Genomic DNA, 20239 nt, shown 5'->3' on the forward strand with positions numbered 1-20239 from the left:
TATGGCAAAATTGTATCAAGCATTCTTTAAGCCACATAGTTGTACCAAATAAATCATTTAAGTTTTTGTTTTCCACATAAGTCATTTGAGTTTAAAAATTGCTGAGGTACAGAAACTTCAACCTAATAACAAAAGTTTTTAGTAAAACAACCAAAAAAACTCAATTAAAATCATTTACTGAGATATATTCCTTCTTTCTTTCCCTCATTCTTCTCCAAGCACCCACAGTACTTTTTATTCTCTTCTCCATCAAATAACAAATCATCTCACTCCTTTAAGAAGTACTACAGAGCCAAGTGAACGAAAAACTTCTCAAATTATGAGGATACTAAAAGTGACGATATATGGCCACTGCACCATATCGACCGGTTGAAATTTGCCTATGCATCATAGACAGCTTTCAAAAGTACCTTTATAACCCATAAGCATGGGAGATGACAATTCACAAAAATACCACATGCTTTTACTGCAAGACATCATTACATGTCCTGGTTTTGATTTTTTACCATATAAATTGGAAAAAGAAGAGAAAAAAATTCAGTGTAAAAGGAGCAATGGTTTTGATTTCCTACGGAAGCAATGAAACATTGAAGATAGTTCATTTGCTCCAACTACTACAAAAAGATACTACACATATATTGATTTGGTGCTTCTGAACAATTGAGTTTATCAAAAGCAATGTAAGAACGGAAATAAAGATATGACACATGTTCTTAGAACTAACAAACATTTTTCAATGTGCTATAATACATAACAAAGTAGCAGAAAATAATTGAAGACAAAAATTTACACTCTACACCACTGAGACAGATAGCACAACTTCTGTCCTTTCACAACTTGTCCTCCAACGAGATCTTCATCCTTGATGCTTCAAGTTTTTCAAAGTGACTCTGAGATTAGAAAATTGAATTTATGTTTTAGAATCCACAACATCTCATATCGATTAAGAAAGGGAAATAGCATAATAGATTCAACATAGCCTGAGTCCTTAATTTAAAGAACTAACAATAAGGAGAGGATGTAATCATTGAGAAAACAATTTATCAATCAGAGCATGTCCATTATTACCTGCAGCAGGGAGCACCTAAGAACTCGCAGCCTGAAAACAATGATGAAAATTAGACAAAGGCATCTTAGGTGTTCCACCTAACAATGAAACAGCCACTAATAACTTGGTGTTAACTATTTTTGCCCTATAATGAAAAGTATTTTTACTCACTTCAACCTCATCAGATTCATCATCAGAGGATTCATCATCATAGTAGCTGGGACTGAAACAATGAAAACAAATATATACGAATGAGTACCTCAGCATAATTTCAGGTCATAATCCCAACCCCCATCTATAATAACATACACATCTTCCAAATACTCCAATATATCCCCAAGAACGAAAGGCAAAGGAAAAGAAAGTTAAGGCAAATCGAATCATTCCAAAGTAAAATCAAAAGAAAAGTTTAAATTTAACATGTTCTTATTCATGAGAAAATTGTTCCAAACATCTTCTAGGCTGTACATTAACCTAACAACCAAATCTGAAGGAATTAAATTAGGCTCATATCATGAAAATATCTCAGTAAAAAACCCACTTTACATACTAAATATATTATAAAGAACATCAGCCAAATCCTATTAATATGAAGGAAATACAAAGAAAATAATGCAGAAGTCTATAGTTTCAAGAAATAAAAAATTAAAGATATTACCGAAAAAGAGCTTTAAGAAATTATGTTGGTATAGAAAATACAATAAAGAATTTTGAATTAGCTTTCATGTCAATCAAGTCAACATTAAAGTTTTGCTTTTGATCACAAAAACGCAGCCCAATATAGACTTGGTGCATTTAAAAGAATATTAACTTTTAAGTACTAGCCATATATTTTAACTCAAATAGATAAAACAAATAATACAATTCCTCTAATTCAACTTGCATTACCTTCGCATCATGTTATTAGTTATTTCAATCAAAACATTCACTTTACACACAGGAACTGGGACCCGCGTTTAATTGTCTATCTCTCTGCCGATTAAGTGTTCCAACATCTAAGCATTGGCCGGAGCCATGTTTAAGCATACTGCTGAACCCTAAAAGTTTCCTCTCCATTATGTCGGTACATCACACTAACCTAAAGACGTAACCTAACATTCTATAATTCATTCAATCAAATATATTTAGGATTCATTGAGCATTCAAACATACCTAACATGGTCTAAAAATGTTGGGATGTTATAGCGTGCGAGAGCAGGAGGGGGAAGATTGAACCAGTTTCACAGAATTCAAAGTAAGACGAAACCACCTACTGAAGTTTGAAAGACAAGTTCAAGATTCTTTTTGGGGTAAAAATCATTTCATGCTTTGGTTTGGCAATTATAAAAAGTAAGAACAACCACACTAAACACTTAGACAAGTTCATTTCCCAGCAAACTGAGTTTGTCCAATAAAATAAACTGATTCAGTTCACAAATGGCATACTCCATAAACTAGTCATTGTAGTCTTACTAGTGAAGCTACTTATTTCATCAACCACACATTTATATTATGCAATGAAGTTAATTAGTAAATTGAATCCATTCAAAGAAAAACAAAGAAAGAAAGAAGATTTACTAAAACATGACGGCACAACTTTCCAGGCATACATCTTCCAATTGGTTGCAGACATCATCCATCTTTTCTATATCAGCTATTAATCGTCTCGAACAGTGTATAAAGATCTCCCTTAAATATGGGGCATTTTTTAAGATAAACATAACAAATTGGATTTCATATTCATTTCCATAAAAATTTGAAAAGCATAATCGATTGAGAGAAGAATTGAAGCAACAAGGCACTGAGTTCAGTATCAAATCTTCACCATCCAAGTAGTTAAGTACCTAAACAAGAACCACTAAACAAGTCAACTGGCAGAAATAATATTATGGTTAGCCGTGAAAGATGGCAAAAACAAGCACTGATGAGGAAAATAAAGCGTACCGCCGCAGGAATCTCAAGAACTTCCAATTTAGGAGTCTTTTGAAGAATGTTCATTAGTACTTCATTAGTCTTTGCAGGTACCACAGAATACACTTCAAGATGTGTCAAATTGTCAAACAAAGGAAGAAGATGGAGAGTATCCTTTGTATGGTGAAGAGACTAGTAATGGAAACAAACTATGTTCAATATTGTGAGAAAGAAAATATACAACGATTAAAAGAAACACATAACTAAAAACAACATTTTCATTAGGCATTATCTGATGAAATACTTCACAGAAAAAAGAACGAAGACGGTGAGCAAATCATCAAACATACCTCGAGAGTATCATTTGCTAGTTTGAGAGACTTGACATTGCTAAGTCCACTTAGTAGCTCAATTGCACACTCGGCATTAAATAGTTCATTAGGTGGATAGAGAAACCCAAGATCAATATGTGCATCAACTATGGAGGTCAGGTTAACAGGGATAAATTGTATTGTTGGATCACATTTGCATCTTAGATATAAAAGATTCGCAGTATCAATCATGATTGTCATATCATCATGAATGTCTACGGAAAGCATGTTAAAACGGATGGTCAACTCCCTTAGTGTGGATATTGCAATGTTAATGTGCATTATGTTCTCCCAAGACCAATCATACAAAGACAACTCTTGTAAGACTGGACACCCAGAAAAAAGTCGTTGAAATGACTCCTCATTTGCAAAGGTAACATCTGAAACTACTAATGTCTTTAGATTAGGGAAATGAATACCGCTAGGAATATGAAGAGTGAAATGGAGTCCTAACCATAGTTCATTCAATGACTCGAAAGTTGAGAAACTATGGGGTAACACAAACTTATCATCTGGATGACCCAATGAAAGTTTAAGATATTGCATTTTGTGCTTCACAACAGAAGATATTAAGGAACTAACTTTGTCTGCATCAATAACACTTTTAAATATTTGAACACAAAGCCTTTCTATGCGATTAGATTTGTGTAGTAATCTTCCAACTAGATCTAAGAGGCTATTTTCCTCGTTTTTCTGATCCAAGAGGCTATTTTCCGTGTTGTTCTGATTTCGGGGGTCTAAGTCATATCGAGGATGACGAAAATGAAAATCAAATGCAGATAAGTAGGTCCAAAAGTGTTTCCACTTCTTAGCTAATATGGAAGTTCTTACAGCATCTTTGGTAGGGAGTAACGAAAGAATATGAAGAAGAACGCCTTCGGGTAAGTTGCTAATAATATCATCCACATTATGTTTTTGGATCTTAAGCACATCAGTTGAGATTGTACAAGCCATGATCTAAGCCTGCCTTCACGAAATAATAACATGGTAAGTTCAGCGAACATTTTAAAGCATGAGTAATATAACATTTACTCCATTGTATACTAATAATACATGTACTTCAACCAAACTACCAGCAAGGTGTGAATAAAATAATAAAAAATAAAAAAAATGAAAGGGAAATAGGGATAATTTGAATCTGAAATACTTATGTTGTGTTATAGGAAATAAGGATTCCCTTATTATGAATGAATAAAAATCAATAATCTGAAGAAAAAAAATCCATTGATTTAATAAATTTGAGGCTCAGATTCGAATCTTTAGAGCTATAATCATAAAACAAAATGAAAGAAAGACAATGAAGAGAAGGGAAGAAAAGGAAGAGATTACCTTATTAGCAATGAAGAGAGTGAAGCAACAAGCTAAAAAGCATGCTGCGTGCAGTGGTTAACCTCAAACCTAATTTTGATGGATTAGCCTCACAGTAACCCAAAATGACAAAGTTGTGTCTGTCAACCTGGTGAGAGAAAAAGGAGTAGCATTTGGTGGTACCAGGATTTGGTGCTGTAGAAAAGCACACAGTTTGGTGCTGGAATAAATCCCTGCCATTGATATCAAAATGGACGGTTCAGATGAGACACCAGTTTAACACAGTTTGATGATCTAAGCCATTAATCTAAATTGGACGGTCATGATCTGTTACAGCACCCTGTTGTAACAGCAGGAAATCCAAATCCGCACTTGGTGACATTGGTCTTCTCTATTTTTCGGATAATACTTGGGTGACATTGTGGTCGGTGACATTGGTGACATTGACCAACCACAATGTCACGCGTGTACAAAGAAACAAAAAAATATTATGAAATAGAAAGAAGAAAGGCATTTGTGACATTGTGGTTGGCCAATGGTTTGGGCAATGTCACAATGTCACCAACCACAATGTCACCCAAGTGTTACCCCTATTTTTCATAAGGTTTTTTATTTTTATTTTTTTATGTACACTTGTGACATTATGGTTGGTCAATGTCAACAATGTTACCAACCACAATGTCACCAAAGTGTTATCTGACGTAGAAAAGGAAAAAGAAAAAAGTTTAAATAATATACTCCCTCCCTCCCATCCTATTTAAAAAATAATTAAGGAAATTTTAAAATAGTTTATAGTTTCAAGCTTGTAATGAATGTGCATAATAATCCTTTCAATGTATGGAAATTTTAAAATAGGTTATGATTGTGTATTATATTAGTCAAAATGATCTCTTAAATTAAAATATTTTGTTAATATTGTCGTATTATTTTTTCAATATACTAATTTATTGTCATATCAATACCTAACAATAGTTAATAGTTAATGTCAATATGGAAGGATTACTTTAACATGTGTAATTATTTTAATTAACAAAGTGTATAATCAAAGACTATCTTAAAATTTCGATGCATTTAGAAATATTGTAACTACTCGTTACACGTTCAAGATCAAAATGAATATTTACCCTAACTTATATTTTTAAAATAACTAAATAATGCGTAATTATTTTTGAGTGTCCAACTAAATTTTATATCCTCTAAAAATACTAATTTATTACTGAGGTTGACCATCTAAGTATTTTTCATTGTGAGATACTTAAATTAATATTTAGATTGATCTTTTGAATTGTATAGGACGGCGATCAAGGGAAAAGCCCTCTCTAAAAAGAATTAATATTGTTAGATTTTTTTTTAAGATTAAATTCGAATTCAAAACTTTTGATTAAGTTTAAAAAGAATTCATACAAGTGTTATTGGGTTGGCTAGTTTTGTTTTGTCCTAACCATATTTTTATTTTGGTTTTAAAAACTAAATTTGTTGCTTCAAAGTTAACAAACGTTTTAATTATATTTTTAAGTTGGCGAATCTATTGTATTATCTCCTTACATACAAAACTATTTTTTTATAAAGGCAAATATTAACTTTTGGTCCTAAACACGTGCTAAGGAATCTAAAGTAAACATTTTGTTTAAAATATCGTGTTAATTTAATTTTTTAGAGATTAAAAATTAGTAATATTTTGTAATAAATAATATTTACCATTTATAAAAAATTTAACACGTACACATAAGTTACTTTAAAAAAAAACACGTACACATAAGTTATCATCCCTTTATAAAACTTGCATGTGCATTTAATATTCTATTTTTAGAAAATCTTAGTAACCCGTGGTTAAGAAGGGTGACACTTTGGTGCCATTAATGACACCATGTCATTAGATACCCACCACACACATCCATAATGCTTGGGTGTCATCAATGGTCAGGATGTAATGGCACGGTGCCATTAATGATACCCAAGTATTTCCCGGTTAAGAACACACGTAGGAACTCAAAATACAATTTTAACATAAAAAAATGAGCAATGCTATATCTCTAGAAAAATAACATCAAGAATTCTTCAAAAATAAAGAGTAGCCAATCACAATGTACTATTTGCCACAATTCAAGGAGGTGTGTCTGAAAAATAAGAAGTGGACAAATAAATCATCCAATTAAAATTTGACAACCGGAAATATTCTTGAAGCTATAAAAAATTGCATGGAAGAAGACAAAACAAGTTCTTCCATTTTCTCTTTCCGTTGACGAAGCTATGAATGAGTTGCTAATCTTGCTACTGCCATTGCACTGTTGATGCTGCTGATGAGGTTTGGACTTCTTTCTAACCACCAAAGTTTTTTCAATTTTATTTATGCTTAGGTTCTCTAATTTGACTAAGATTTTCTTCCGCAACGTCTTTAATTACCTACCATAGTATTTTGCTGTTGTTTCCATCAACACCATGGATCTTCGTTTCGTTTTGTGGAATTTTGATCTGCTACTTCAAATCTCGTTTAACCATTCAAATTCATGTTATATTTTTTTTTCAATTGTGGCCACTGCATCACTTGATCATGTTTCTTTTTTCAGCTCATACTATCGCATTTTCTAGTGTTTTTTTTCCAGGTTTTAACTAGAACTACGAACGACGAACACTTCTCGGATTAGGTGTGTGTCCTGGTGTCGGACATGCATCGGCGTCCGATACCAACACCGACACAATACCTATGATTACACTGAATTATGTCATTTTCTCAAATCATTGTCCGTGTCATGTCTGGTTTCCGTGTATGTTCTTCATAGATTCTACTTCTTTTGTTCAACCAAAAGATGGTTTGAAGATTACAAAGTTTGAAACCGACTATGACACGACACCGACACATGTGAATTATGCCATTTTCTCAAATTATTATTGGGATGTCGACGTGTTAGTGTCCGTGTTGTGTATGTGCCGTGCGTGGATTACAACTTTCATTTTTCAGCTTTCACCGGGTCAAATAGCCATCTTGTGATAATAAATTCCAGAATCAGTGGTTGAAAGTAACTGAGTGCGTGTTTTGGGTTAACACCAAATAAAATTCAACCCTTTCTCTGTTGGGGAGATTCTGGCATAAGTTGATGTTAATTAACATGCGCATTTTTGGATATTTTTATTTTTTAAAATAAATTAGCCAACGAGAAGACCTTCACAGAAAATAAGTTTTTAACACCTGTTCTTTCCTCTTAAACCTCAACATTTTATAATTATCTAATTTTCCTTGCATAGCAGACTTTCAGCTTCACAGCAATAGTGCAAAATACATCATCCTCAGCAAGTTAGTTTTGGCTTTTACAATTGCAATGACAATGGCTTGTAATAGCATCCGAAGTATCTCTTCACCAAAGATGAAATGGAAATATGATGTGTTTGTGAGCTTTAGAGGTGGTGACACACGCAACAATTTCACTGATCACCTTTTTGGCACTCTCCATAAAAAAGGCATTGTTACCTTCAGGGATGATACAAAGCTCAAGAAAGGGGAAAATATATCATCTGAGCTTCTACAAGCTATTGAAGGATCCCGTATTTTGATTGTTATCTTTTCAAGGAACTATGCTTCTTCAACGTGGTGCTTGAAGGAACTAGTAAAGATTGCTGAATGCATTGAAGTAACAGGACAAATTGTTCTACCTATTTTCTATGACGTGGATCCATCTGAGGTGCGAAAGCAAAGCGGAGATTATGAAAAAGCCTTTCGGGATCATGAAGAAAGATTCAAAGGAAATTTAGAGAAAGTGCAAAGATGGAGAGGAGCCTTAGCACAAGTAGCCGAACTCTCTGGTTGGGATGTAAGGGATAAGTAAGTAGTCTTTTCTGTGTTTGCAACAAGTCAATCATAACTTTTAAGTTTATAAGTAAAACTTAAACTCTTCCTTTGATTTTTTTTTTTTGAAACAGCAAAATTTTATTGATAACCACTTAGTCTAAAACAAAAGCACATAATTTTTGGTTCTTGAATTGTTTTATCAATTAATTTTTGTTTGGGGTTGTTGTGTGATGATTTGGTATTTCTATCCTCTGGTCTTTTAGGCCACAATATGCAGAGATTGGAAAAATTATTAAAGAGGTAACATGCTTATTGAGTCACAAATCTTCAACTTTACCTAGCGATATAGTTGGGATGCACTCACGAGTGGAAGAATTAGAAAAGTTTTTGATTATGGACTCAGATGATGATGTTCGAGTTGTAGGGATTTGTGGAATGGGTGGAATAGGGAAGACTACTCTTGCTACTGCTTTGTATGATAGAATCTCTAATCAATTTGATGCTTGCTGCTTTATTGAGGATGTAAGTAAAATTTACGGAGACCATGGCCCGATTGGAGTGCAAAAGCAACTTCTTTGTCAAACTCTAAACGAAGAAAATCTTCAGATATGCAATCTTTTTATGGCATCTAATCTGATACGCACTAGGCTATGTCAAATAAAATCCCTTATAGTTCTTGATAATGTTGATCAAGTTGAACAACTGGATAAATTGGCTATGACACGAGAATGGCTAGGCACAGGGAGTAGAATCATCATAATTTCTAGAGATGTCCATATCTTGAGAGAGCATGGAGTAGATGAAGTGTACAAAGTTCGACTCTTGGATCATAATAATGCCCTTCAATTGTTTTGTAGAAAGGCTTTCAAAAGTGATGATATCATGAGTGGTTACATATACTTGACAGATGATGTTCTAACATATGCCAACGGCCTTCCATTAGCAATTAAAGTTTTGGGCTCATTTTTATATGGTCGAGATGTCTCTGAGTGGAGAAGTGCATTGGCAAGGTTAAGAGAAAACCCAAGGACAGATATTATGGATGTATTTCGAATTAGTTTTGATGGACTAGAGGATACAGAAAAGGATATATTTCTAGATATTGCTTGTTTCTTTTATAAAAAATCAGAGACATACGTGAAGAAAGTTTTAGATTTTCGTGGATTTCATCCTGAAATTGGTTTAAGAGTTCTTGTTGATAAGTCATTCATAACCTGTGAGAACGGGAGAATTTTTATGCATGATTTGTTCAAAGAACTAGGCAAGAGTATCGTTAGGGAAAAATCACCCAAAGAACCAAGAAAGTGGAACAGGGTGTGGGACTACAAGGATGTCCACAGTGTTATATCAGAAAACATGGTAAAATAATTATTAAAATAAGATTATTGCTTACCATTTTTCTATATCGATTAATAACTTCAAAGTATCTATCATTTTTAATGTCATTTGCAATACTGTAGGCAACATCAAACCTTGAAGCCATAGTTCTGAGGCGTTATCCAGAAAATATTGAAGAAATACAGGAGATGACAACATTGAGGGCTGAAGCTTTAGCACAAATGAGTCGCCTTAAATTGCTCATGCTGTGGAATTTGAATTTCTCAGGAAGTCTCAATTTTCTTTCAAGTGAATTGGGGTATCTCTGTTGGGATAAATATCCTTTCACTTGTTTGCCATCAAGTTTTCAGCCGGATAAACTTGTTGAACTGGTCCTACCTCGTAGCAATATCAGGCAACTATGGGAGGGCACAAAGGTACTATTAACATGGTTATGAGCCTTTGTTTTTCTTTTTCTGATGCACACATAAGAAGTGTTTATCTCTTAATATTCCTTCTTTCACTACAGTTAGTAAAATAAACAAATTAAAGTTTAAATATGATTATTAATTTTTCTCTTTCCATTTATCATTGTCTGCAGCCTCTACATAATTTGACACATATTGATCTCTCTCACTCGGAAAATCTTATCATGATGCCCGATTTCTTGGAGATTCCAAATCTTGAGTTGCTAGATCTTGAAGGATGTATAAAACTCCAGCAGATTGATCCATCCATTGGTATCTTAAGAAAACTTTCCAAATTAAATTTGAAAAATTGTAGAAATCTGGTAAGTATTCCTAGCAATATTTTTGGTCTGAGTTCTCTCAAACATCTAAATCTCTCAGGCTGTCCAAATTTACTTAATAATAAGATGTTAGAGAGACAAAGGCAAAAAGAACATTTGGAGATGCTGGATAACAAAGAATGTACTACTCCATACCAACCAACATCCTTCATCTACAAAGTTCTAAAGCCGCACTTTCCATTTTCGTTTTTTCAAAAACGCGAAGATTCGGCTGGTTTATTGTTGCCTTCGTTGTCTCGTCTGTCATGTCTGCAATATCTTGACCTAAGTTTCTGCAATCTTTTTCAAATCCCTAATGCAATTGGAAGGCTACATTGCTTAGAAATTCTAAATGTGGGAGGAAACAATTTTGTTACTCTACCTTCTAGCATCAAGGAACTTTCCAAACTTAGACAGTTGAACTTGGAGCATTGTAAGCAGCTGAAATATTTGCCTGAGCTCTCATCAAATATTGTCTTGCCAGTAAGAAAAACATTTTTTGGTAGATATGTAGCTGGATTATATATTTTTGACTGCCCCAGTTTAATTGAGATGGAATGCTGTTATAGAATGGCTTTTTCTTGGATGATACAAATCCTTGAGGTGCCTACCCCATCCTTTTTCTTTTGTCTATATTTATTTTTATGTGATTGAACTAATACATAACTAATTTATTTGGTACCAGGTGCACATGCAATCCTACCTCCCAATGGGTCAGATAGATATTGTTATTCCCAAAACTCAAATTCCAATGTGGTTCAACAATCAAAATGTAGGTAGTTCAATAAGCATTGATCCATCACCTATTATGCATGACAATTTGATAGGCGTTGCTTGCTGCTTAACTTTTGTAGCACATGATGGTCCAACTAATTTAAGTGAGACAAGTCAATATCAGGATACTTCGACTAATTTGGGTGCAGGATGGTCACCTTATATTGGGTTTGGTTTTAAAAGTAAACAGCATGGACGCTTTCCCATTGTTCCCATACATCTTGGAAAAGATCTGGTCACAGTTGATTTAGATCACTTGTTGCTAATTTTTTTCACCAGGGAAGAATTTATTGATTATTATATGAGTTATATAACAAAGGGATTGCATGAAATTAGCGGTATTGAATTGACAGCTGTAGTTGAGCAGCCACTTGGTTTGCATTTGGAGGTAAAAAATTGTGGTTATCATTGGATATTTAAGGAGGATCTGGAACTATTAAACCCACATATGATGTACAGTGAAAATTCCTCAGTTCAGCCATATTGTTGAGGTGTAAAGAGAAACTTTGAAAGAATTGAAGAAGAAAGATTGCAAGACACTGTTCTACATTTAGCAGAATGTTGATTCAAATCACTTTGAAAAGATTTCAAAGATCACAAGATCAAATGAAGCCTGAGATATCTTGGAGAAATATTATGAGGGAAGTGATAATGTGAAGCAAGTGAAGCTTCAATCTTTGAGGAGAAAGTATGAATTAATGCTGATGGAAGAAGATCAAAGAATCAATGATTACTTATCAAAGACACGTTCTGCTGTGAACCAGATGAAAGCATGTGGTGAATCTGTTACTGATCAACAAGTAGTTGGAAAGGTAATGAAATCCCAGACCTCAAAGTTTGGTTTCATAGTTGTAGCCATTCAAGAATCCAAAAGGATGTTAAAACTATGAAGATTGAAGAACTTCAATATTCTCTGGAAGCACATGAGATGCTTGTGATTGAAAGAGGTTAAGAAAGGTCCGTATAACAAGCACTGCAAGCTTAATTTACCAAGATATGATAAGTATTGAAAGAAGAAAGATAAAGGAAAGTTCAAGAAGGAGTTTGATAAGAGAAAGGTGCAGTGCTATAATTCTAAAAAACTTGGTCACTATGCTGATGAGTGTTGTCACAAGAAAGGTGGAAAGAAGAATCAGAAAGGTGAAGAAAAGACAAATATGGCTCAAGACAATTTTGATTCTGAAGTAGTTTTATTTATGGCTACTAATTGTGAAGGTGATCCTATGTGTGAGGTTTGGTATATCTCACATAGGATCAACTAAGAATCACCACGCCACTTTGATGAAACAAGCGGTGGTTCTTTCTCAGGATCAGCAGTTGAGACAAAGACGTCTATGCCAGGCAGATCAGACTTTCCTGTCAGGACTTGATGATTCAAATTTTTGGTTTACTGGACATAGCTTGGGAAATTGATAGAGAAGCAAAAAGAAAGTAAACAATAGACATTCCCTATAACCAGATTGTATCGTTATTTTTGTGTGTGATCCTCCAATGCAAAATTAGTGCAAGAGCAACCATAGAAATAAAAATTTGGGGCTGTAAAATTTGAGGCAACATAAATAAAGGTAATTGTAAGAAAACGTAGGTGGCTTTCAAGTTTAGTGACTATATCACATAATAATGTGAAGCAAAGAAGTTGATATCATATTGTAAATTTGGTGGTGTTACGTGGACTACACAGTCACATTAAAAAATTGTATCAACTTTTGTTCGTGATATTTATAAAATATTTATAAAGTGATCGAGGGTTGGATATTGGTTGAAATGATACAAAACTGGTTGAAATGATAAACACTGCCATCATATATAGAAGTCCTTTTTACTTTTGTGTAACCGTTTGTTAGACTCTCAGTATCAAAATGCAGCTGGCCTTGAAAAGACAGCGAGATTTAACGATTATGGCCTTTGAAGGCCATCAATAAACTAACAGAAACAAACAGCAGGGATATAGTTAACTTGTGATTTTGCAAGGACTAACTTGTTATTTAGCACATTTAAATAGATAATTTAGTTGCCTTTAGTGTTAATTTAATTTAGAAATATGGACAATTAAATAATGTAACGGTAGAACCCAGAAAGAAAAAGGACAATTCACAAAGCCACCGTGCTTTATTGTACTACTTGTTTTGATTTTTCAATAATATGTAATATTAAATTACCTTATATTCATAGTCATAGATGACTTATAGCTTATTTGCAATAACTAGCATCAAAAGATACAATGGAATTACCAATTTATAGCTCATGTAAAGTCATACAACTTCAGGATAAATTTGTATTACACTTTTCCAATGATAGGCATATGATAAATTGATCAAGACTAAATCATTTTCTAAGCTATACTGGCTTATCTATTGAAATAACGTTTAAACTGAAGCAGTTTCTCCTGCCAATATTTATAACCATAGGAAAGGGAAGTGGAATAAAGATGGAAACAATTCAGTGTGAAAAATTCATTGTGAGATCTGGTGAAATCCGGAAATTGAACGCTTTAAATGGAATTTAAACGAGTTCTACCATAACCTAAAACTAATGCTTAAAGTTACTTCAGGATAAAATTTGTTCTGGTTTTGATTTCCTATAAAATTCAGAAACAATGTAACATTGGTGATAGCTCATTAGTTCCAACTGCTACAAAAAGATAATGCACATATACTGATTTGGTACTATAACTAATAAAGATATGACAGATGTTCTTAAAGAACAAATAAACCTTTTTCAACCCACTATAATGCAACAAATGAGGAATCTGAAGATTAAATAAGTAGCAGAGAATCACAAAAGACAAAAATCTACATTGTACGTCACTGAGACAGATAGCACGACTTGTCCTTTGGGGGGTCTTCATCCTTGATGCGTCAAGTTTTTCAAAGTGTATCTGAGATTCGAAAGTTCAATTTCTCAAATTTTAGAATCCACAAATCTCATCTCATATAGATTAAGAAAGGAAAATAGCATAATAGGTTCACTATAATTCAAGTCCTTCATAAAAAGAATAAGCAATAAGGAAAGGATGAAGACAGTGTGAAAATAATAATCAGTCAAAGCATATTCATTCTTACCTGCAGCAGGGAGCACCTCAGAATTTGCAGCCTGAAAACAGCGACGAAAATAAGACAAAGGCATTCTAGGTGTTCCACCTAACAATGAAACAGCCACTAATAACTAGGAGGTTTTACTCACTTCATCTTCACCAAATTCATCATCAGAGGATTCATCATCATAGTAGCTGGACCTGAAACAATGAAAACAAATACAAGCAGCTCAGCATAATTTCAGGGTCAAGATCCCAGACCCCACTCTATAATAACACAAACATCTTCCAAATGCCCCAATACGTTCCCAACAACAAAAAGCGAAGGAAAAGAAAGTTAAGGCAAATCGAAACATTCCCAAGTAAAATCAAAAGAAAAGTTTAAATTTAACATGTTCTTATTCATGAGAAACTTGTTCCAAATGTTCCACCTAACAATGAAACAGCCACTAATAACTAGGAGGTTTTACTCACTTCATCTTCACCAAATTCATCATCAGAGGATTCATCATCATAGTAGCTGGACCTGAAACAATGAAAACAAATACAAGCAGCTCAGAATAATTTCAGGGTCAAGATCCCAGACCCCACTCTATAATAACACAAACATCTTCCAAATGCCCCAATACGTTCCCAACAACAAAAAGCGAAGGAAAAGAAAGTTAAGGCAAATCGAAACATTCCCAAGTAAAATCAAAAGAAAAGTTTAAATTTAACATGTTCTTATTCATGAGAAACTTGTTCCAAACACCCTGTAGGCTGTAGATTAATCCAACAACCAAATCTGAAGGAACTAAATTAGGCTCATATCATGAAAAGATCATAGTAAAAAACCCACTTTACATACTAAAAATATAACAAAGAACATCAGCCAAATCCTATTAATATGAAGGAAACACAGAGAAAATAATGCAAAAGTCTATAGTTTCAAGAAATAAAAAATTGAAGATATTACTGAAAAAGAGCTTTACGAAATTATGTTGATATAGAAAATACAGTGAAGAATTTTGAATTTGCTTTCATGTCAATCAAGTCAACATTAAAGTTTTGCTTATGATCACAAAAAGCAGTCCAATAAAGACTTGGTGCATTTAAAAAAATATATAACTTTTAAGTACTAACCAAATATTTTAACTCAAATACATAAAACAAATAATACAATTCCTCTAATTCAACTTGCACTACCTTCACATCAAGTTATTAGCTATTTCAAACAAAACTTTCACTTTCCGTACAGGAACTGGGACCCACGTTTAAGTGTCTATCTCTCTGCCAATTAAGTGCAAAATCGAAGCATTGGCCGGAGCCATGCTTAAGCGTACAGCTGAACCTAAAAATGTTGGGATGTTATAGCATGTGAGCGTAGGGTAGGGGAAGGATGAACCAGTTTTACAAAATTCAAAGTAGGACGAAACCACCTACTGAAGTTTGAAAGACAAGTTCAAGATTCTTTTTGGGGTAAAAACTATGTCATGCTTTAGTATGGCAAGTATAAAAGTAAGAACAATCACTCTAAACACTTAGATCGTTTCATTTCCCAGCAAACAGAGTTTGTCCAATAAAAAAATTGATTCACTTCACAAATGGCATACTCCATAAACTAATCATAGTAGTCTAACTAGTGAAGCTATTTATTTCATCAACCACCCTTTTATACTACGCAATGAAGTTGAATTAGTAAATTGAACCCAAACCCATTCAAAGAAAAACAAACAGAGAAAGAAGATTTACCAAAACTTGATGATACAACTTTCCAAGCATACATCTTCCAATTGGTTGCGGGCATCATCCAGCATATCAGCTGATAAATGTCTCGAACAGTGTATATTGATCTCCTCTAAATATGGGGCATTTTTTAAGATAAACGTAACGAATTGGATTTCATATTCATTTCCATAAAAATTTAAAAAGCATAATCGATTGAGAGAAGATTTGAAACAGCAAGGCACTGAGTTCAATATCAAATCTTCACTATCCAAGTAGTTAAGTACCTAAATAAGAACCATTAAACAAGTCAATTGACAAAAATGATATTATTGTTAGTCTTGAACATGGCAAATACAAACACTGATGCAAAAAATAAAACGTACCACCCTAGGAATCTCAAGAACTTCCAATTTAGGAGTCTTTCGAAGGATGTGCATCAGTACTTCATTAGTGTTGTTCTCGGGACTCCAAGAATACACATTAAGATGTGTCAAATTGTCAAATGAAGGAAGGAGATGGAGAGTATCCTTTGTATAGTAAAGACACTAGTAATGGAAACAAAACTATGTTCAGTATTGAGAGAAAGAAAATATGCAATGGTTATAAGAAACACATAACTAAAAACAACATTTTCATAGGCAGTATTGTATGCAATACTTAAAAAAAAAAACAGAAATGAAGATGATAGGCAAATAGTGTAACATACCTCAAGAGTATCATTAGCTAGTTTGAGAGACTTGACACTGCTAAGTCCACTCAGTAGCTCAACTGCACACTGAGAAGCAAATACGTCATCAGGTGGAAACAAATCAATATCTGCATCAACTATGGAGGTCAGGTTAACAGGGATACATTCTATTGTTGTATCACATGAACATATTAAGGATATAAGATTCGCCGCATCAATCTTGAATGTACAATCATGATCATAATCTACACAATCAAAGTCAAAACGGACGGTCAACTTCCTTAATGTGGATATTGCAATGTTAATGTGCATTATGTTCTCCCAAGACCAATCATACAAAGTCAACTCTTGTAAGACTGGACACCCAGAAAAAAGTCGTTGAACTGACTTCTCATTTGCAAAGGTAACATTTGAAACTGCTAATTTTTTTAGCTTAGGGAAATGAATATCACTAGGAATATGTAGAGTGAATTTGAGGTTTAAATGCAGTTCATTCAATGACTCGAAAGCTGGGAAACTATGTGGTAACACAAACTTATCATTTGGATGACCTAGTGAAAGTTTAAGATATTGCATTTTGTGCTTCGCAACAGAAGATATTAAGGAACTAACTTTGTCTGCATCGATAACACTTCTAGATATTTGAACACAAAGCCTTTCTACACGATTAGATTTGTGCAGTAATCTTCCAACTAGATCTAAGAGGCTATTTTCCTTGTTTTTCTGATTTCGGGGGTCTAAGTCATATCGAGGATGACAAAAATTAAAATTAAATGCAGATAAGTAGGTCCAAAAGTGCCTCCACTTTTTTGCTAATATGGAAGTTCTTACGGCATCTTCGGTAGGGAGTAACGAAAGAATATGAAGAAGAACGCCTTCGGGTAAGTTGCTAATCATATCATCCACATTATGTTTTTGGATCTTATACGCATCAGTTGAGATGGTACAAGCCATCATGCCTGCGTGAAATAATAAAATAGTTAAAGCATGCGTGACATGCAATTTAGGAGGCAAGCTTTTAACTTAATATAACATTTACTCTATTGTATAATAATAATAATAATAATAATACATGTACATCAACCAAACTACGCTAGGTGTGAATCAAAGCAAAAAATAAATAAAAAATGAAAGGGACATAGGGATTTGAATCTGAAATGCTTGTGTTGTGTTGTGTTGTAGGAAATAGGGATTCCCTTATTATGAATGATTAAAAAATTAATCAACGGCAAAGCAATAATATGAAAAAAATATCCATTGATTTAATAAATTTGAGGTTCAGATTCGAATCCGTGGAGCTATAATCATAAAACAGGATGAAAGAAAGAAGATTAAGCTAGACAATAAAGAGAAGAGGAGAAGAGGAAGGGATTACCTTAGTAGCAATGAAGAGAGTGAGCGCGTAGAGTGGTTCACCTCAAACTTAGGTTTGATGGATTAGCGTCACAGTAAACCAAAATGACAAAGTTGTGTCTGTCCCTTGTCAACTTTTTAACATTTTTGTCTCCTTAACATTTTTTTACTCACTCAAAATAATAATCACTTTAAACTATCCCCAAAATGACAAAGTTGTGTCTTCAACTTTTAAGATCCGGTACCTAATATATATTCCATTGGAGGATTTTTTTTTTTTGGGTCTCTTAAGACCCAGGATTTCATTTAAGGGAACCTCACATCACTTTTTAATAAAATAATCACTATTGAGTTGCTTTTGTTGAAATCTAAATAATAAAGAGTTATTGGTGGAACTCATTTCGACATTTTATTAGAGGGTCTCTATTGGAGTAGTCGAGTACCTATTAGATACTATTGTTACAAAATTATAAAAAAGTGATGTGTCTATGTGAGACTCGTTTAAGACCTCAATATTGAGGGTTTCTATTGTGGATGCTCTTAGAAAACCAATACTACATTTATAATTTTTTTCATTATTAAGCTTTTATTTATTAAATGAGAAATGCTAACAGATGCCAAATGGCAACAGGGTAGTGTAGTCAACTCCACAAAAGTATAAAAAATATTATTTTTAAATTAAAACTTTCTTATTTTGTATTCCTTAACCAGACATACCGGTTAGCATGATCCTTATTGAATTTCATCCAAATTAATTATTTTATTAACTACAATCAATAGTATTTTAGTAAATTATACTTACAATTTTTATCATTAAAATCAACACAATTAATCATTTTTTAAAAATCGTGCACAAACCTTAAACGCCTATTATTCTAAGATGAAGAGGGAATTATATATTTTTTAAGTAATTAAACAATGTGTAATTTTTTTATATGTCCAACTATTTTTGTTTCCTCTAAAAAAACTAATTTTTTCTTCATGATATACTGAAATTAAATATCTACTAGTTGTATAGGATTGAGATCGGTGGTGTCCTCGTGAACTTAACTCAGTTGGTATGGACAATGCATAATGTAAGCTAAGGTCTGGGGTTCAAATCCCGATCACCAAAAAATAAAAGATCGGTGGCAAAACTTCCACCTAAAAGGTTTAACGATGTTTGATTTTCTCGTCATATGTAATATTACAAGTGAAGAATAGAATCATAAATATATTATATTTAAATCGAGAAGCTTTTATAAGCCAAATAAATGTTAGTGCAATCTTGGTCTTAGTAGTGATAAATAATAGCAGATTTGGTATAACATGAAAGGCATTTAAATCTTATGTGCATCACAAGTCTCAACAGCCATCTATCTTAACACTGATCATGCCTCCTCGTCCTCCTCTTTCAATTCGGTGGTATAGCCAATGGTCGCCACGACCCATCATCACATATCCAAAAAGAATTCCCTCAAGAGATCTTACCAATCATTAACCCCAAACCTTTCAATGATCTAAATAAGGCCAAGAAAAAGAAAAATGTAACGAAGGGCACTAAACAAATATTGCAAACAAACTCTTCAAAACCAATTGATAGTATCTTAACGAATTGGATTTAGGCCATCTTCTGACTTCATCACTCCACCTACTTCGTCAAGATATTTGCTTGTTAGCACAAATTCTTTGGATGGTGAATTTAGACAATGACCTTGTTTTGGGTTTAACTAAGATTGATGATAACAAAAGAAAAGGCTCGAGTCTTTCATTTAGATAAAATCAACCGTTCATCCAAACACTTGAGCTCTTCTGTTTCAAAGTCTGGTACTACAAACCAGGTTAGTGTATCTCTCTCAGAAAAGACGAGCGAATAAAGTTCAAAACCCAAAATGTTTGGTGCAATTTATGACACAAAACTGGTTGAAATGATAAACACTGCCATCATATATAGAAATCCTTTTTACTTTTGTGTAACGAACGGTTTGTTAGACTCTCAGTACCAAAATGCAGCTGGCCTTGAAAAGGCAAAGCAAAATTTAAAAATGAAGGTCTTTGAAGGCCAGCAATAGACTAACAGAAACGAACAGTAGGGATATAGATAACTTGTGATTTTGCAAGGACTTACTTGAAATTTTCTTTTAGGCAAGGATGTCAGATAAGTTGATAGGTTGCGAATTTGTAGGGTAAGAAACAAAT

General features: G+C 33.5%; 3 protein-coding genes and 1 pseudogene across 12 annotated transcripts; 2 read left to right on the forward strand and 2 right to left on the reverse strand.

The window, feature by feature from the left end:
* Positions 1 to 536: 536 nt before the first annotated feature.
* LOC146931774 (F-box/LRR-repeat protein At4g14103-like) lies at positions 537 to 4753 on the reverse strand. Of its 4 annotated transcripts, none has more exons than XR_015006812.1 (7): positions 4639 to 4753; positions 3289 to 4272; positions 2972 to 3130; positions 2606 to 2885; positions 1220 to 1271; positions 1069 to 1099; positions 537 to 890 (listed from the first exon to the last, which is right to left on the reverse strand). XR_015006812.1 is itself a non-coding variant. In XM_085703347.1 (7 exons), exons 2-6 carry the CDS (start codon positions 4261 to 4263, stop codon positions 1085 to 1087), a joined length of 1467 nt encoding a protein of 488 aa, XP_085559473.1. In that variant the 5' UTR covers positions 4264 to 4272; positions 4639 to 4753; the 3' UTR covers positions 537 to 890; positions 1069 to 1084. The 4 variants fall into 4 exon arrangements, 2 of the variants coding, with proteins under 2 accessions (XP_085559473.1, XP_085559474.1); XR_015006813.1 differs by having other exon boundaries at positions 3289 to 4276; XM_085703347.1 differs by having other exon boundaries at positions 2606 to 2871.
* Positions 4754 to 6832: 2079 nt separating this feature from the next.
* LOC146931775 (disease resistance protein Roq1-like) lies at positions 6833 to 13071 on the forward strand. Of its 2 annotated transcripts, XM_085703336.1 has the most exons (7): positions 6833 to 6922; positions 7864 to 8434; positions 8665 to 9760; positions 9862 to 10155; positions 10320 to 11108; positions 11191 to 11277; positions 11360 to 13071. In XM_085703336.1, the coding sequence occupies exons 2-7, from the start codon at positions 7935 to 7937 to the stop codon at positions 11381 to 11383; spliced, it is 2790 nt and encodes a 929-aa protein (XP_085559462.1). In that variant the 5' UTR covers positions 6833 to 6922; positions 7864 to 7934; the 3' UTR covers positions 11384 to 13071. The 2 variants fall into 2 exon arrangements, with proteins under 2 accessions (XP_085559462.1, XP_085559461.1); XM_085703335.1 differs by having other exon boundaries at positions 11191 to 13071.
* Positions 13072 to 13825: 754 nt separating this feature from the next.
* On the reverse strand, positions 13826 to 18171 carry LOC146931776 (F-box protein At4g22280-like). Of its 6 annotated transcripts, XR_015006815.1 has the most exons (9): positions 18084 to 18171; positions 17540 to 17667; positions 16727 to 16795; positions 16404 to 16565; positions 16045 to 16304; positions 14788 to 14839; positions 14463 to 14514; positions 14342 to 14372; positions 13826 to 14157 (listed from the first exon to the last, which is right to left on the reverse strand). XR_015006815.1 is itself a non-coding variant. In XM_085703351.1 (8 exons), the coding sequence occupies exons 2-8, from the start codon at positions 17663 to 17665 to the stop codon at positions 14147 to 14149; spliced, it is 711 nt and encodes a 236-aa protein (XP_085559477.1). In that variant the 5' UTR covers positions 17666 to 17667; positions 18084 to 18171; the 3' UTR covers positions 13826 to 14146. The 6 variants fall into 6 exon arrangements, 4 of the variants coding, with proteins under 4 accessions (XP_085559477.1, XP_085559478.1, XP_085559475.1 ...); XR_015006814.1 differs by having other exon boundaries at positions 16727 to 17667; XM_085703351.1 differs by lacking the exon at positions 14788 to 14839.
* Positions 18172 to 19369: 1198 nt separating this feature from the next.
* On the forward strand, positions 19370 to 19991 carry LOC146931777 (uncharacterized; annotated as a pseudogene).
* The last annotated feature ends 248 nt before the right edge of the window (positions 19992 to 20239 follow it).

This window comes from Medicago sativa, chromosome 4 (assembly GCF_051527215.1).
Source record: "Medicago sativa cultivar Bolivia chromosome 4, Bolivia_mono, whole genome shotgun sequence".
NCBI classification, from domain to species: domain Eukaryota; kingdom Viridiplantae; phylum Streptophyta; class Magnoliopsida; order Fabales; family Fabaceae; genus Medicago; species Medicago sativa.

Excerpts from the sequence above, each read along its gene's own strand:
- LOC146931774 (XM_085703347.1), bottom strand. The coding sequence starts at position 4,263 with ATGGCTTGTACAATCTCAACTGATGTGCTTAAGATCCAAAAACATAAT. Across the intron at positions 3,131-3,288 it reads TAGCAAATGATACTCTCGAG|TCTCTTCACCATACAAAGGA; the intron begins GTATGTTTGATG and ends TTCCATTACTAG. Across the intron at positions 2,872-2,971 it reads TTCTTGAGATTCCTGCGGCG|GTACTTAACTACTTGGATGG; the intron begins GTACGCTTTATT and ends GTTCTTGTTTAG.
- LOC146931775 (XM_085703335.1), top strand. The coding sequence starts at position 7,935 with ATGACAATGGCTTGTAATAGCATCCGAAGTATCTCTTCACCAAAGATG. Across the intron at positions 8,435-8,664 it reads GGTTGGGATGTAAGGGATAA|GCCACAATATGCAGAGATTG; the intron begins GTAAGTAGTCTT and ends CTGGTCTTTTAG. Across the intron at positions 9,761-9,861 it reads GTGTTATATCAGAAAACATG|GCAACATCAAACCTTGAAGC; the intron begins GTAAAATAATTA and ends GCAATACTGTAG.
- LOC146931776 (XM_085703349.1), bottom strand. The coding sequence starts at position 17,665 with ATGATGGCTTGTACCATCTCAACTGATGCGTATAAGATCCAAAAACAT. Across the intron at positions 16,305-16,403 it reads TTCTTGAGATTCCTAGGGTG|GTACTTAACTACTTGGATAG; the intron begins GTACGTTTTATT and ends GTTCTTATTTAG. Across the intron at positions 14,373-14,462 it reads ATGAATTTGGTGAAGATGAA|GCTGCAAATTCTGAGGTGCT; the intron begins GTGAGTAAAACC and ends CGCTGTTTTCAG.